The sequence below is a fragment of the Camelina sativa genome, chromosome 11, assembly GCF_030686135.1.
Source record: "Camelina sativa cultivar CO46 ecotype springtype chromosome 11, ASM3068613v1".
NCBI lineage: Eukaryota > Viridiplantae > Streptophyta > Magnoliopsida > Brassicales > Brassicaceae > Camelina > Camelina sativa.
In genome coordinates, this window is record NC_141890.1 from 7,384,516 (window position 1) to 7,397,194 (window position 12,679).

The following is a 12,679-nucleotide window of genomic DNA, read 5'->3' on the forward strand; positions in this document are numbered from 1 at the left end:
CCCTCAAACTTATAAAATTTCCTTAAAACGTTGAATGTCTAGTATTAGTAGTTCAATTACGTTTTTTCACATATTTTGTTTTGTTTTGTTTTTGAATTATATTTGAACACGCTAATGAAACAAAACATAATCATGTTTGAAAACTTGATATATATATTTGGATGTAAAAAAACTAGCCGAATAATGTTTACAAACCATTAAACTTAAAAAATTGTATACCTACCATTCATCCGCTTGAACTCGTCATATATTTAACATAGTTTACTCTTTAATTCTTAATTTTGTTATTTTATTTATAGCACCATGTCACTTTTTAAATACCATTACACATATATCTAAATCTTATTAGTTAGTTGAAATTTTGCTACATGTCAAACTCTTATGGAGCTCATCCAATTTTATATAGTAATACGATATGTGAAGCAAAAAGATAGAGAAGGATATTTCGGAAATCTAAGAGTGGTTAAAAGTCGAACTATACGTGACACAGATACATACAATCATAGCCTAAGATTATGATTCCACTCTGTGAACAATATGATCATCAAGAATATAAGTTCTTGGAGGATCTTAGCTGACCCCACGTATCGCAATTAATAGTATAGTCTTATAGAATCGAAATTTTCAAAACTCAAATAAAAATTGGAGTAACAAAAAAAAAATCTCTTATAGACAATTAAGAAAGATTAAAAGCACGAGTTCAGAGTTGTTGATTCCATTTTGTGTTGGTGGGTACATTTTGTTTATATAAGTGGTTACTACGGAGATTTTTTTTTACTCCAAACTATAAATGATTGTTTTTATTACTATAAGTCTATAACCATCAGTTTGCCAAAAAAAAAAAAAAAAAAAAAAAAAAAAAGTCTATAACCATCATAGCATAATAGTATAGTCGAATTCTAGAACAGTTCTAAATTAAGCACATGTTATCAAAATTTATCTCTGTCTACAAGGGCACTCTGTAAATAGAAAATATTGTTTTTTTCTAGTTTAAAGCTTATTTTGACGATGAAGTTTAAAATTAATGTGTAAGTAACTTCTCAAGTACAAGAATGAATTAAGTAATGTAAGGTTAGCTATTTTATATTTCATATACGAATTTTCTTTTTTTATAAAACAATCCTAACATTTCCTCTAGCCGAACGAATATATACACTCCATTTCTACATATCCTTAATTCGGACTCAAACCCGAGGAAAAAAAAAACTTTTTATTTTTTAGATCGGATTTATGGTTAGGTATAATAAAAAAAGTTGTATGGTCGCAATTTTGCCCGCACACCAAGATTAAGATTTTGTGTAAGGATTTGATGTTTGTATGTTTGGACATAAAACAGCTGACTAAAGGGTATTAATCGACACAAAATTATGAGGAATTAAAGTAATTAATTTAGGTAGAAGATAACAAAAACAATGTAAACTTATACTCTAATTGTAGATGCACGTATATAGGAGATATACACAGTTATACACACGTGTTGTTACATATGTTTGTATATATTTTTTTACGTAATACTTATAGACAAATGTATAATCTGCATGTGATCGAACCCACCAGCTTAAGATTCGGAAATAAAACTGTAGATTGAATCTCAATACATTACCAACTCCAAAAACAAAAATGGTAATGCTGATTATACGTCTTTTGTTTGAGAAAAAATTGTTAGTGCTGATTATATGTCTTTTTGTTTGATAATTTGATTTATATGTACTTCTTATATTCATAACCTTGATTACGAAGAAAAAACATTAATATATCATATATATTATGATATGAGAAAAATTTAGAGAGCAGGAGTAGTACTTATGAATATCTATCTATATTGCAATATGGATTCCTTCTTTCATCAGTAATATCTGTGTTGAAAGAGGGTTACAATGTCATACATAACATGGTAATGGAGTCAAACTCAAATATGTAAAGCGTTTTTATTTTCATACCATTCAAAATAATTTTACAACTAAAATTTCATAAAATGTGAGTATAATTAGAGTGTATAACACTCGGAATTTTGCAAATATGACGATGCATAGGAAAACCTATTGCAATAAAATTTTACTGCAGTTCAAATAAGAAAAAATGTGCAAAAAATATTTGTGGTCACTTCCAATAATTGTGCACACATAAAATGAAAAAGGTCATTTGCAGTAATTATTTTTCTTTTTGTAGTGAACTGATGGTAGTGAAACTTGAATTTCATAAACATATAAGAGCTTAAAGATATAAGGGCATAAGGCTCATAAACAATAGCGATTAGAAATTAGAGACTTTCTCTTATAAAATTGTATTACAGTCGAAATTCTAATATATATAATAGGTGTGATTGGTGTAACATAAAAAAGTGGTACAAGTGGTACCGTTTAAAATTTTTATCAATCACAAAAGCACTATCAATTTACTCTCAGTTTTTTTTATACTTTTTATGTATCATTCTTTCTTATACGTTATCAATCATATCCAAATATACCATATAGTAAAAAAACAAAAGAGATGTATGTAATATTCTAATTTGTCACTTTTTTGAAAAACATTCGATCAATCATTTAAACAATTAAAAATACATCACATATACATAAAAGTGTATGTACCACCATCATTTTAGTATGCTGAGTAAAAACACTATCATTTTCGAAATTGATTTATCTTTCATCTGGAAAGACATTATAACGATCAAAATTCAGAATCGTGATTTATATATACATTAATATGTTGTTAACTTTAGAAAACAAACATGCTAGAAGCAAAACGTTAGAAAATTAGTACTGAAGGGTTCATCTTCTAGTTTAATGTCATAGATTTGCTTCAAATCATGCTGGATTATGTCTTCCACAAACGTGACAATCCAATGAATTGTTTACATATCGTGTGTAATTTCATAGGAACATAGAATCAAATTTAGTCACCAATTGATTGATTGATTCCTATAAGTGTATAATAAATTGCAATCAATTACTAATCCTAACACGAAATCTTCTAGCAGAAGTTCATAATATCTTACGGACCAATCATTGAAGTATGTACTCAATTAAATACTAATAACTCGATTAAATTAATATAAACTTTAAATAAACAATGACGCAAGTTGTAACTGAGAACGTGAAAGAGAAGTGGAGTTTTGGCGACTGTTTGTGCGGCTAACAAGGAGAGCATCTTCATGAAAATATACGAGACATGCATCAAACGATACTGTGATCTATAATCTTTGTTGTTAATTCAGTATATTATCTAGTTATATAGCTATGACCTTTTTGTTAGTGTAAACCTTTTTTTTTTTTTGTTAGTGTAAACTTTTGTTGGTCATATGTGGATTTCACTAAAAAGTTTACTTAATATGTTTCTATTATTTGTCATTAAACTACTCAAATTTCTGAACACTAAATGAATTAATATAGTGGTACTGCTTTGTAAGCCATGCTTCAAATTCTTCTACTGCAATTTAAATATGAATGCAAGTGTTTCTCTCACGCCAAAGACAAGAGATTGTTACAAATAGGTAACAATGTCCGAAAGGTTGATCATACCAGCAATTAGAAATTATTTCATTTTTAAGCAATTGTGAATACTTGTTTCTTAAGCAATTCTAACAATGCGTTATGTACGTAATCACATGCTAGAAGAAAATTATCAATTATTTTTATTTACGAGGACTGATTTTAACTTGGCTGTTCTTGCTTTGATATAGGTTCCTGATTATAAGGATATACATAATTATTAGAGGGTAAAATAAAACGAAAAAGTCTATAATATATGTAATTTGCCAAAAACTGCACTGCTTGCTATACTACCGGGATGGTATATTTATAATACTATACTACAATTAGCAACACGTACTAGGGAGTCGTGTGTCCAGCACTCGTTCATAACCAGTCAAAAGAAATAAAAAAGAGATCAAGTCTGAACCATGAGATAATTGTAGCTAGCAACTAGCAACTAAACTGAGAAGGATGATGATCATCCTAATCCCCAGTGATTTGCTGTCAACACAAATCATTTATTTATAAACGATTTTGTGAAAAGTCGTATCTTCCATAGTGTCATCTGACCAATGAGAAGAGACCACGACAGACATGTTTCATTCTTCTTGTCACTTGTCAGAAATGGATTAACTAAACATCTTGAGTTGGTAAGTCGTATCATCCTTCCAACCAAACCTTCTGATCGTTCCACCATAGCTTAGCCATATCTATATCAATAATACGACTCCTTTTTTCTTTTTCTTTTTCTATAGTGGGATTTTTTTTTTGGTTTACACTTACTTACTCAAATTCAAAATCCAAACAATTTTTAAAGCTTTTTTTTGTACTAGATATTCTTAAATTCCCTTTTTTTTTTCAGGAAATGGAAATATGGAATCATATACATATCACAAACTAGTTTGCATTTATATTTTGACATTTTTAATTTCTTTATTCTTGATTTCAATGAGACAAAACCAAATAACCAATAGTAGTATAATATTTTGAAACGCGTTGTGACATGCAAGAATATTCCAAACGTGTTTGTACGAACACGTTGTCGCAATCTGCAACACAAGTTCTTCACTGCCAGTGTTACCTTATCTTCTCAACTCTAAAATATAATTTATTTTTTTCCTTTTCTTTCTAATATAAACTAAAATAAATTAACCTGAAGATAATTAAAAACTTAGAAGAAGATACAATATTATATGTCGGTGTTTAGTTTAAAACTCAATAATATTCAAAAGAAACAAAGGCAAAGCATACAATTCCTAACTAAATAAAACTATTTCTCAGCAATAGGAGAATATGCATATCTTTTTCTAATTTTCTGTTGTATATATGTATAGCTGAATTACACATATATGTTCATATTATTCTAGTATATGCATGTGAAGCCAAAACATGCCTTTTCGCTGAAAATTTTATACCATTATTGTTCCTACATAATATATTATTGTTTGCTTGTCAAAAAAATATATATATTATTGTTTTTTTTTTCTTTACGTACATAAGGGGGAAATCAAGAACCTCCTTTTAATAAACACAAATTCATGTAAATATGTTTGTATATCCGGGCAACTTTATGTGCATTAACGCGCTAGCTGATCATGCAAAATGATTAGGTTCATAATCATATTAACTCTTAACTTTTTCCCGTTAATTAACTATAGTCAGTTTTTTGAAGTCTTAATCCTTTTAAAATTACCAGTTTTCATAAGCTTTTTGAGCTGACGAGTGAGGATATGCGTAAAACCATGAACATTGTCGATGCGACTAAAATTAATATCTATGTTCGTATATTGTTTTATTGGAATGTCATGAATACATGTTAAACATGCTTTGTACAATAGGTATTGGAAGCTGGATCTTATTGGATGAGTTGTAAACTAGTTTTGAGCTATACATTAAAGTGGCTAAAAATGCATTTAGAAAATAGATCTTCCTTTTTGATCAGATCTAGCTAGCTAGTGAAACCAGTGACTGATACTGAACTGAAATTATTCATATGACGTAGAATTACATTGGAAAGTACATATATATGATTTAATTTCATATTGTCATAGCGGTTAAACTATACTATAGACGCACACACACACTCATTTAGATATACAAATTTAAAATAAATAATAAATAAATTTTAAACTGGAAATAGTTATTTGTTTTAGTACTTAATTAGCATGTTGATGTCACCATTTTGGTTTAACTCCTTATTGTTGACAAAAAAAGGTTTAGAGAAATAATTAAAATCATTAGATTGCTTCTTATTATTGGGTTTCCAACATAAACCTTTGATATTGTATTTGCATTATTAACAATCCAAAGTGCGGTAATTGATTAGAATTATTATATTCATCATACAATCTTGGAACTTGTGAAAAATGGATTTGTCTAAACAGATGGGACTCCGATCCATTAATTTTCAACAGAAATGGCTGTATTTTTTTTATATGTAAATAGCTGTATAATACAATTGTTAGATGTTTGACAAAAAAAAAAAAATATACAATTGTTAGATTAGTTGTAAATATGATCAAGAACACAAAGGTGCCTCGAGAATTAAAAACACACATGGAGTAAGTCAAGTTGTAAATTTTGTAATAATATCTTATAACTAGTACACTTTATTATGATCTTCAATCATTGTTGAATAATGCATGAATGGGTCTTCTATATATGTACATATATATGTATTTATTATGAAGCTTCACTTTTGCACATATATTAGAAAATGAATTATCAACCAACATAGCTAATAGCTTCCACTCGGACACTGATTCTCATGCCCAAATATAAATAAAAAATACAAAAGAAAGAAAAAACAAACTCTTATATGTATAAACAAATTTAAAGTAAAATACGACAGTCTGTCTATTCTCATTTGCCCACAAAGAAAAAAACACACGTATATGTATTATCTACACACTGATTGACTCATTGACCATTTTTTTTTTTTTTATTGAATGGTTAGTTCTATCGATATGAAACTTCGAAAATGAGAAGAATCGCCAAATCTTTTTCCGCAGAGAATAACCTCATTGCATGATTTTTAACTGTTTTGTTTGTGGGTTATGTTGCTTAATTGATGGTAACTACTGTAGTCCTCATGATTAATATATCAAAACAGTGATATATACAAGAAGTAGCTGTGTCTACGTACGTACGTACGTTCAGTTTGGTACCTAATGTGAGTTCCAGTAAAAATTGTGATGATAAACAAATCAAAATTTAAGAGCACCAACGTTACAATCTAGCTGTGCCTAGTGGTGTTCAGAGGTGCTTTATGATTAAAACATGTGATATATAGATTGAAATTGTTGCTACGCGTGCAACTTAGTTTTTAATGTTCAAGTTGCTTTTACAGATTTTATTGACAGATAATTTCAAATATCGTGTTATAGAATAACCCCATTATATGATACTTCAATAAACATTTGTTTTTGTAATATATTCTATACTCAGATAAGACCTTTTCTTCTTCAGATTTACTGATAGATGACTCGAAATTAATAATCTATCTATAAGAAAAAGAAAAAAAAAACATAAACCCTCATCATCAGGGTCTCTCGTTTCTATTTGGTCGAACAAATGCAAGGAGCTTAATTAACTAAATCCAAGACTTTATGAGTTAAAGAATAAAACTACTGTGCGATTCTTAAATCAAAATATTGAATGCTTCATTGTATAAACTATTTGTATGAATTATTTCATTAACCGTGAGTTAGAAAATTTAATATGACTTTGAATTTCTTGATTTCATGAACAGAATCGTCAATCATCCTAGCTACTCTTGCATCTGTCATGTATCATAATATAACCCAAGTCCATATTGTCTATTTCTAAATGGGCCAACTATATGGACCTTTTTTTTTGTTGGGTATTAAACGTGTTCGTCATTTAAGAATTAATGAAGAGTCATTCTTGTAAACCGGCATGGTTATCGATAATGTTTTTGGGGATTTCAATTTAAACCGGAACGGTTTATTAGTTCTCTAGGACGGAGCAGGAACACAAACGAAGGTTTAGTTAACCCTTGGCTCTTGAATTCGCCGCGCCTCTTACGAGAGTTCGTCTCCTTCAGAGATTGTCTTCGCCAATTTTCAAATTATTTTTCCAGGTTATCTTCTTCTTCTGCTCTTCTTCGTATAAAAAGCATCGCCGGAATTTTTCGATACGGTGGTCGGTATTGAGACACTAGCCTGTTTTTACTTTCGGGTTGAATTTAATGTCTTGCCATGTTCGTCTCCTCTTCAGGGTGATTTTTGTTTTCCATATTCGGATTTAAGATCTGACCCTGGGGTTGAAGATTCACTAAAACTTCTGGGTTTTTGGGTTTGAATATCCTCAGGTCGACTGAATCTGGCATTTTTCGTTTTTTCTCTTCTTATCTCTTGTGAATAGATTCTGTAGTTCGTTAATGGCTTTTGCTAAGTACCGTTTTGTGTGTTTAGGGATTACAGAACACACTGCCAATCATATTTTCATGAACAATGGTCTTAGAATGTGCATATTTTTCTGGATTGACTGCTTCTTTTAGTTCACATTGAATGCATAGTATCTATGAATCAGTTGTCAATCAATTAGAGACTTATGGAGCTCTGTTTAGGATGTTTTACCTCTAGCGTTTGGTGGATTTATGTGAGGTATCTTAATTAATAATTGTGTGAGTTATTAACTTGTGCTTTAATTTAAGTAACGTTTCCCTTGTTTTTGTTTTGTAACTGCAGTTGATTTCTGAGTAAACCAAAGTGATCATGGAGACTGTTTCAGAAATCGGAAACTCAAATGGCTGTTTGAATAATCCTGAATTGAGTGATAAGCATAAGGAGAGATCGGGGAAAAAGAAGAGGAAATCAAGGAAACATGATAGTGAGTTGAAGAATAATGATTCTCATATCAGTAGCCAGAATGGTAACACAGATGGGGCTGTTTCATCTGAAGCGCAAAAAGAGGGGGAAACAGAGGAATCCACCTGTGAAGGTCAAGTCCAGTTATCCGACAATCGTGTATCTACACTACCTGCAGCTAATCTACATCACGCAGATCCAGTTTTATCTACAGGAGAAGATTCACTACCAGATGCTAATAAGAATGGTTCCAGTAGAAAAAAATCAAAAAGGAGAGAGAGGAAAAAGAAAGAGGAGGCTTCCTGTGAAGAGAAAATGTCGGATGATGTAGAGAAAATCACAAACGAAGACCAAGAGCAGCCACCCAACACTCTGTCAAATGGTATAGTACAAGAAGGGTCACACAAACAAAGTCAAGATTCATGTGAAAAAGCTGGAGCTGCACAACTTTGTACCGGCCCTAATTTTTCAGCGCAAGAAGATTCACAGCCAGATGCTACTAGTTTGACTTGTTACCAGAAAAGAAAGAGAGAGAAAAAGAGGGATACAAAGGCACTGAAGGAAAGTGATGTTGATATTCATAGTACCAATGCAGGGGTTGCTGTAAAGTGCAATACTATTACTGAAGCTGAAGGATCGAAATCGATGAGTAAAGAGGAAAACTCTGTTGCTAGTGCTGTGATAAATAGTTGTCTGCAATCCAAGGATGATACTGTGGAACAACAAGAGTGCACAGATGTTAAACTCAGTGAAACTGTTGCCCAAACTCAGAGTCCTAAAGCCAAGAAAAGGAAGAAGAGAAAGAATAAAACAGCGGAGGTCTGTGATCCATTAGGAAATATTTTGCCAACCTCCACGAAAAGCGGGTCAGTAGAGTGTGTGGAAAATAATGATGGGAATAAGGAAACTGATGGGAATACTGAAGTTAAAGAGTATGTTCTTGAACTTAAATGCGATACTACTTCTGAAGCTGAAGGATCAAAACCGATGGATATAGAGGAAAAATCTATTGCTGGTGTTGTGATAAGTAGTTGTCCGAAATCCAAGGATGATACAGTGGAACAACAAGAGTGCACAGATGTCAAACTCAGTGAAACTGTGGCCCAAACTCAGAGTCCTAAAGCCAAGAAAAAGAAGAAGAGAAAGACCAAAACAGTGGAGGCTTGTGATCCATTAGGAAATACTTTGCCAACCTCCACGAAAAGCGGGTCAGCAGAGTGTGTGGAAAATAATGATGGGAGCAAGGAAACAGATGGAATTACTGAAGTTAAAGAAGACGTTCTTGAAGTTAAACACGATACTATTTCTGAAGCTGAAGAATCAAAATCGATGAGTAAAGAGGAAATATCTGTTGCTAGTGTTATGATAAGTAGTTTTCCAAAATCCAAGGATGACACAGTGGAACAACAAGAATGCACATATGTCAATGAAACTGTGGCTCAGAATCCTAAAGTCAAGAGAAGGAAGAAGAGAAAGACCGAAGCAGTGGAGGTCTGCGACTCGTTAGGAAATACTTTATCAACCTCCATGAAAAGCGGGCCAGTAGAGTTTGTGGAAAATAATGATGGGAATGGTGGGCGAGAGTTAATTAGTTATCCAGCAAGTCAGAGGGAAAATTCTGTAACTGGGGAGGGAAGTGGTTTACAGAATCTCGGAAAAACTAAAGAGAAGGAAACAGATGAAAAAACTGGAGTTAAAGAGGACGTCCTTGGAGCAGGTGTATGTGATGTAAGGAGCAAAAAACAGAAGGGGAAGAAGAAGAAAACGTCATCTGCAGATATGGAAGTCTGTGAGCCATCAGGATCTGTAGGATGTTTGTTGGATCATTCAGACGAAAAAGACATGCCAAATTGTGATGGGAATGCCGGACAACAATTGGGGGGAGAGGATATGACAAGTAAAACTGAAAAGTCTGTAATGAGAGAGAAAAGTGGAGTTCAGAAATCTGGAAAACGTAAAGAAATGACAAAAGATGAAAATATTGAATCTAATCAGGATACAATTGGAGCCGAAGGTGTTAGTGATGTTGCACGCAAAAAAAAAAAGAGGAAGACAAAAAAGAAAACAAATTGCGAATCAGTAGCCATCATGGATAGCGACTGTTTGCTGTATCAATCAAATAGAGAAGGTGTGGAAAATTGCGATGGGAATGCTGATGGGGAGATTGCCAGTAAGGATTTGGCAAGTAACACTGAAGATTCTGCAACTAAGAAGGAAAGTGTTCAGGATGTTGAAAATACCAAAAAAAAGAAAAAAAGTAAAAAGGAAGAAGTTGATCAGAATGCCATGGGAGCAGAAAGTGTTAGTGAGGTTGAGGTCACAACAAAGAAACGCAAGAAGAAGAAAAATCTGTCGGATCATATAACAGACAATATGGAGGACGACAGTAAAAAGATAAATGATGTAAAGGGAGAAGTTGATCAGAATGCTTTGGGAGCAGAAGGTGTTAGCAAGGTTGAGGTCAAAACAAAGAAGAGCAAGAATAAGAAAAATGCTTTAGATCATAAAACTGATGATATGGAGGAGAAGGATGCTGTTTCCGTGCCTAGGAAAGATGAAGAACCAGAATTTGATGGGGAAAAGCTTGAAATGTCTTTGTCAAGTTCTGTTGTAATACAAAATAATATGGTTCAAGGAGTTGCTTCATCAGAAACTGGAAGTGTACCTAAATGTTCATGTGATGGTCGTACTAAAAAGTTGCTTGTATTTGATTTGAATGGCATACTGGCGGATATCGTTCAGGGCTTTACAGGTCAATTTATTCCAGATGGTAAAGTATCATACAGATCAGGTAAGAAAGAATTCATTTCAATGTGGTCATTCGTAAGTTGTTACATGCTTCTTTGACTGCAGAGTAATTCCTTTGTCCATTTTTCTATAGTCTTCAGGAGGCCTTTTGTTTCCAGTTTTCTCGACTTTTGCTTTGAGAGATTTAATGTTGCGATATGGTCCTCCAGGCGCATGTAAGCTTCTTGAACTGATTAAAAACTCAAATGCATTGCTTTTTGCCTTTCTTAGTTAGGTGTCTAATACATATACGAAGTTCAATTCCTCAGTTAACTCCATCTCTCCTTTTTCTCTTACTAGTGGGTTGGATTATATGGTCAGCATTGTAATGAGAAACTATGCGAGGAATCTGTTGTTCTGTTTTGTAAGTGATCTCTACAACCTCTGTGAGCTATTTTCTAGATTTTGAGAGTAGATGATGAGAAGTGCAGTTTCCATATGACAGAACTAGATTATGAGAAATGCAGTTGACATTGAGATTGTAGCAACACAGTATACAATCTTTATGAGCTATGTAACCTGCATTTCTATGACTATGAGATATGTAGTTTAACATACGAGCAGAGCTCACTCTAATTTTTGGTCCAAAATCCAGCTAATGAACTCACCAATCCTAATCTTTATATGTACACAGGATCAGAATAAATGCACTACAACGAAGTTTAAAACGCAGGAGAAGAACGATAAGCCTCTGTTCCTCAAGGATCTACGAACAGTATGGGAACGTGTTGGGACATGCATCAGTTGTGGAAATCGAAAGTATGATGAGACAAACACATTGCTAGTTGACGATTCACCCGACAAGGCCTTGTGTAATCCTGTAAGTATTCGAGCACCTGCGAATATATTATGCATTCAATGACACTTTTAACCTCAACATTGGTTGGTATTGCTCTTCCTCTCTTTCAGCCATACACTGGAATCTTCCCTTCCCCGTACCAGTACACAGAGCATCAAGATTCTGCATTGGGTTAGTCTTTACTCTTTACATTATTAAATTACTCAACAGCAACCAGAAAGAGTTAACCGAGAAACATGTTGGTTCTCAACGATCTCTTTGAGTCAAATGCTAAGTACAATGTCACACTGATGTTTAATTTCTTGTGACAGGACCTGAGGGTGAGCTAAGGAAGTATCTTGAAAGATTAGCGGATGCGGAGAACGTTCAGAAGTTTGTGGCAGAGAATCCATTTGGTCAGACTGCCATAACTGAGACGCACGAGTCATGGGAGTTTTACTCTAAGGTCGTCGAGGCACACAAGTAATTCCTCCGCCGAGGACTTTGACTTATGTAATTGCCGCTCACAACAACTAAGTGTTCATGCACAGACAGATTAAGTTACTTCCGGTGGAGAAACTCTACTCCCTGAAACTTCAATTTAGCTCACTTCACATTTTTGTTGATCTTTGTATTTCTTGTGTTTCAAAGACCAGCCTCAGTATACATTATCTGTTTATGATAATAATCTAGATTCAAACTGGTAAGTTGTCTTCAAATAAGTTGATTGTTATTCGTATATACAGTTTTTTTTTTTATGTGTTTACTAGTTTAAAAATACATAATTCAACACATTAAAAAGGTGTAAA

At 32.8% G+C, this 12,679-nt stretch overlaps 1 protein-coding gene across 3 annotated transcripts; it reads left to right on the forward strand.

Moving 5' to 3' along the window:
• The first annotated feature begins 7,388 nt into the window (after nt 1-7,388).
• Nucleotides 7,389-12,628, forward strand: LOC104722337 (uncharacterized). Of its 3 annotated transcripts, XM_010440489.3 has the most exons (8): nt 7,453-7,575; nt 7,713-7,806; nt 8,186-11,096; nt 11,187-11,268; nt 11,393-11,456; nt 11,727-11,912; nt 12,002-12,062; nt 12,203-12,628. In XM_010440489.3, the coding sequence occupies exons 3-8, from the start codon at nt 8,213-8,215 to the stop codon at nt 12,355-12,357; spliced, it is 3,432 nt and encodes a 1,143-aa protein (XP_010438791.2). In that variant the 5' UTR covers nt 7,453-7,575; nt 7,713-7,806; nt 8,186-8,212; the 3' UTR covers nt 12,358-12,628. The 3 variants fall into 3 exon arrangements, with proteins under 3 accessions (XP_010438790.2, XP_010438791.2, XP_087330131.1); XM_010440488.3 differs by lacking the exon at nt 7,713-7,806 and having other exon boundaries at nt 7,389-7,575; XM_087474005.1 differs by lacking the exon at nt 7,453-7,575 and having other exon boundaries at nt 7,713-8,101.
• Nucleotides 12,629-12,679: the final 51 nt, after the last annotated feature.

What these genes read in the sequence shown, in the direction of transcription:
- LOC104722337 (XM_010440488.3), top strand. Translation starts at nt 8,213, where the DNA reads ATGGAGACTGTTTCAGAAATCGGAAACTCAAATGGCTGTTTGAATAAT. An exon ending in ATATGGTCCTCCAGGCGCAT is followed by an intron (nt 11,269 to 11,392) that starts GTAAGCTTCTTG and finishes TTCTCTTACTAG; the next exon opens with TGGGTTGGATTATATGGTCA. An exon ending in ACAAGGCCTTGTGTAATCCT is followed by an intron (nt 11,913 to 12,001) that starts GTAAGTATTCGA and finishes CCTCTCTTTCAG; the next exon opens with CCATACACTGGAATCTTCCC.